Below are 5000 nucleotides of genomic sequence, written 5' to 3' on the forward strand. Positions count from 1 at the left end.
ATATATATATAATTGGTAAATATATATATCTATATGAATGTCGGGTATGCTACTAGTAGTACAACGAGAAAACACGTTTACTGCCTATGTTTACCTGACGTCATTCACGGTGATTAAACAATTGTCGCTTGATCTACCTTAGGAATTCCTCAGAGTACGTTGAGTATAAAACAAATGATAGAGACGGAGAATGGAATACACGGGAAACTTTATTGCTCACAACGATCGTTTCGACACATCCTGCATCGATCCCACGCGAGTGGGAAACTATACAGCTGTTGTTGTGCATCCCTCGATGCGGAAGCGTTTCGTCAGGTGACGTAGTAAGATGTATCTCGTTAAATGAACTATGTTTCATTAGGATTTAATCCAGGATGTTGTTAGTGACAGTCGTGTCTATGTATATATAAATATATATGTGTATGTATGTATGTAGTATGTACGTATGGATGGATGTATATATATATATAATATATATATATATATATATATATACTCATACATATATATACATACATGTGTGTATGTATGTGCATGTGTGTGTATGCAAGTGTGCATATAAGGAGCCCCTTCTGTCATGAATACAAGGACAAATGAGAAGAGGGAAGGTAAACAAGTAGTTAGCGGATCTGGAGAAACAACAGTCTGCTTTAACCGAAAGGCGAGATATCAGTCAGGCAACAGTAAAAGCTAGGTACCCTGTTGCTTGAGAAATAGCATAAGCACCAAAGCCGTACCGTGAGGGTGAGTTCGCGAAAATATACATACTGAATGCTGCAGAAATTGTATGCCCTTAGAAGCGACAGACTTTTGCCTGACGAGAAATGCTGTGGCAAATAGGACTTCAGATCTTTCTGCAGGTTTGGACAGGCAACTGAAGCACAAAGTGAAGTCATTTATTGAATTTTCGGCTGAAATTGATGAGAGCACGGGCATTACGGATGTTGCGCAACCGGCCATATTCCTTCGTGGTGTAGACGAGACTTTGACCGTCACCGAGAAGTTCCTGGAGTTGGTTCCTATGATGGACACTGCAACAGCAAATGACATTTTCATCTCTCTCGTTGGAGCGCTGGACATGGTCGGAGTGGACTGGGCCCGTGTTGTCAGCATGGCTACAGATGGCGCTCCATCAATGATTGGAAGAAAAGCAGGTGTTGTGACGCAGAGAGAAAGTACAGACTGCAAATAGAGGACGGATTTTTCATGAGGAGGCGTTGTGTTACAAGTCGGTTAAAATGGATTACGTCATGGAAGCGGTTGTCCGAACTGTTAATTTCATTCGGACTAGAGGTCTGAATCATCATCAATTTGACAATCTTCTCAGCGATCTAGGCGTTACCTATGGCTTGCCATATCACACCGAGGTAAGGTGGTTAAGCCGAGGTGTCGTGTTGAAACGTTTCTTTAATCTACAAGAAGAAATTGAACAGTTCATAGAGGAAAAGGGCAAACCAGTGTTAGATTTCCAATCACCAGAATGGCTGCAAAATTTAGCATTTAGCGAGGATATTACAGAGCACTTGAAAAATTTGGACAAAATGCTTCAAAGCCGTAAAAAAGTTGCCACACTGTATTTTGAAAGCATAGGTACATTCAGGTTGAAGCTAACTTTGTGGGAGACACAGCTGTCAGGTGGTGACCACAGCTGTCAGGTGGTGACCCTACTCATTTTCCTTGTCCAAAAGATGTGATTGCCACCACAGATAATGTTGACGTGAATCGGTACAAAGACAATATCACGGGATTGCTGCCGGAGTTTGAGCAACGGTTTCAGATTTTTTATGAACTTGAGACAGATTTTAAGATTTTCGCTCACCATTTACAGTCAACGCCTCTGATCTGCCTATCAATATCCAACTTGAAATGATTGACTTGCTGTGTGATTTGAAGAACAAATTTACTCCGGAGGGCTTGGACACATTTTATCAGTATCTCTTGCCAAAGTACCCCAAATTGACAGTCCTTGATGCGAAAGTTTTGTACGTGTTTGGGAACATGCCTTTGTGAACAAGTTCTTCTCTGTTATGAGCATCAATAAAACAAAGCTGTGCTCAAGGCTCACCCATAAGTACCCAAAGAACATCCTGAAATTGGCTGCTACTCAGGATTTGACGCCTGATATTGATGCATTTGTGAAAGAGAAAATATGCCAAGTTCCAGGAACATACTGAAAATAAATGATAAAAAAGAATAAGTTTTTTTAAATGGTTTTCAAAGTGTTTTTTTTATATTTGTAAATTGTATACATTTACAAGGCAGAGTAATAATACAGTCTTTTTTAACAGTTCCCACTTTCACTTGGTCAATGAACATACTGTTCTTCAAGCTAGAACATTTTCAGAATGTACCTTTTTACTCTAAAACAAAGGGAAAATTTTGAAATTGCTATTTGTAGGTTCTTATGCCATGATTTTACTGGTCCGGCTCGCTTGAGATCAAATTGGGTTGATATGTGGCCCGTGAACTAAAAGGAGTTTGATACCTCTACTGTAAAAGGTAGTGATAGATAGGCTGATAGCTGGATGTATATACAAATGGATAGATTGTGGAAGTGAGAAGAATTGAGAAATGTCAAAAGAATTATTCAAAGTTGACTAACAAAAGTGAGAACCCAAAAGTGATTATTGGACTGAGAGAGGAATTGAGAGTTTGGAGGAAGAAATAGTCTGAAGTTGTAAAAGACAGGTGATAAGAATGAGTAGAAATGTGGAGCGAAGATGACTGGATAGAGAGAAGGATTGAAGATGGCAGGAGAAATACCTTAACTTGTACACACACACACACACACACGCACACACACACGCACGCACACACACACAACACACACACACACACACACACACACACACTTGCCCGCGCTGAATAAGTAGTAATGGAGAGTAATGACTGGATAGAGAGAAGAATTAGCGATGCCAAGAAAAATATCCTAACTTGTACTCTCTTTGTCTCTCCCTCTCTCCCACCCACATACAAACATTGATATATACTAACACCACTCATATATTATGTGTGAGTGTATATATATATATGTATATATATATATATATATATATATATATATACATATATATATACATATATATATATATATATACACACCATGTGTTATACGTACATATATATATATATATACACACACATATACACATATAATATATAATAAAAATATATATATAATACATTATATGTAATATATTATGTACAATATATATTTATATTATATATATATACATATAAATATATGATATATGTTATATTATGAGTGTATATATCTATGTATCGGTGTTTGTGTGTGTGTGTTTATCCACACAAGCAGTAGAACAATATTGATGATCAGATAGTGAGCTTAGAATGACAGAAGAAACCTGGTTAACATTATAGCAGAGAATATTGGAAATCTCGAAAGCGGTTTTATTACGCGCGCGCACGCACACACACACGCGCGCGTGCGCGCCACACAAAGTCCAAAATGGCTTGCAACATTACTAGTCATGTCAGGTCTAAAACTCTGTGCTTGGGTTGTGAAAGAATGAAGAGTGTCAAACATCAATCAAGACCACCTGAGATAGCGGATCTGCGCTATTCTACGTGGTCACTTTCCTTGCTAGACATAACAACTAAATCCAACCCAAATTACATTATATTCTCTTAAGAAAAAAAAATATAAAAAGGAATAGTATCTTGTATGATGTTGTCTTCGACGCATTATAATATGGAGTGGTCGTGGCTGGAATGTCTTTTGTCACGGGCTTGTTTGATTGTGTGTATGCATGAAATAGCAAAATATGGCTCGGGCGGACGACGAAAGAACAGACAGGAAACAGGAAGAGACCCACAAAAGACGTGGACGTTCATCCTTCATTAGCTGTCGACCAAATTCATCACAATTTTGACCCCTTATCGATAAAAATACTGTTCAGTTTGCTGGCGTCAACATCAAAATGAGCAAGAATAAGGGACATAACGGGGAAAGTACAAAAAATAAAAAATAAAAAAGACAGGGTTTTGAGACCGAACGGTAAAAGGGACGACTTATGAGGAGCACAAGACGGAAAAGCATATGTCCACCTGTAATCGCTTGGCAACCGGTGTTGGTTTGTCCCTGTTACTTAACGCTCCGACAAAAGAAAACGATATAATAAGCAAGCAGCTTAACCACACAACCATACTTGCGCCTGTCCTATATGTATATCGTTTATGTCTATATGCATACATATATACACATATAAACACATACAACCACATATATATTACTTCCTTTTCAATCAGTGGTCAGCTTCCACCTCAATAACAAGTACACCTAATTGTAGTCTTCACCCAGCTTCTAGTCATTAGTAGCAGATAATTCAAAATTGTTAGGAGTCTTGCTCACAATAGAAACGTATATTCGTGCCTAGAATTATGTGAATAATTACTTGCTTGTTTATAATCGAATCTAACGACGTCCAACCATCTCCTTCTTCCCGTGTATATTCTCTGATGATTGCTTACCCCAATCCTTGATCGCAGAGGAAAGGAGACAGCAGGGCTGGTGCTACATCCAAGACACACTTGATGTTTGCCAAGGGTCTAGAATATGGGTGCACCATACAAATTCTGAACCACTTAGACGTAACTGAAATAGTATTAGATTAAAGTTGCCATCCCATTTGTGTACTATAATTAATATATATACACCATTAGACGACATGATGCTGTGGAATTGTCTGAGACAAAATCTCTTCACAGACTTGTGTTACAAACAATATATATCGGAGCGAGGTGAACATGATCACGGAACGACTGATGTATTTCGCCTTTCTTGACGTTTATCAATGCCTTGCATCAGATTGTCAACTGCTTAACATAAATCATGCCTCGATATACAGAAACATATTTACACGTTTCTCCAGTCTACTTGGCTGAAAATGAACATCAACCTAGAGCAGGCCTCCAGCCCCCTCTCCGATTCGTTGTTTCCCATCCCTGCTGTTCTGCTCGGTCAAGATGTGACAGGG

At 38.6% G+C, this 5000-nt stretch overlaps 1 protein-coding gene across 1 annotated transcript; it reads left to right on the plus strand.

Annotated features, from left to right (window-relative positions):
- Window positions 1-1238: 1238 nt before the first annotated feature.
- LOC115227406 (general transcription factor II-I repeat domain-containing protein 2B-like) lies at window positions 1239-2010 on the plus strand. Its single transcript, XM_029798246.1, has 2 exons — window positions 1239-1590; window positions 1829-2010. The coding sequence occupies exons 1-2, from the start codon at window positions 1239-1241 to the stop codon at window positions 2008-2010; spliced, it is 534 nt and encodes a 177-aa protein (XP_029654106.1).
- The last annotated feature ends 2990 nt before the right edge of the window (window positions 2011-5000 follow it).

This window comes from Octopus sinensis, unplaced genomic scaffold (genome assembly GCF_006345805.1).
Source record: "Octopus sinensis unplaced genomic scaffold, ASM634580v1 Contig03042, whole genome shotgun sequence".
NCBI lineage: Eukaryota > Metazoa > Mollusca > Cephalopoda > Octopoda > Octopodidae > Octopus > Octopus sinensis.

Bases quoted from the DNA above. Each gene is read 5' to 3' on its own strand.
- LOC115227406 (XM_029798246.1), top strand. From the start codon at position 1,239: ATGGATTACGTCATGGAAGCGGTTGTCCGAACTGTTAATTTCATTCGG. The intron at 1,591-1,828 runs GTACATTCAGGT...CACCATTTACAG, and splicing joins ACTGTATTTTGAAAGCATAG to TCAACGCCTCTGATCTGCCT.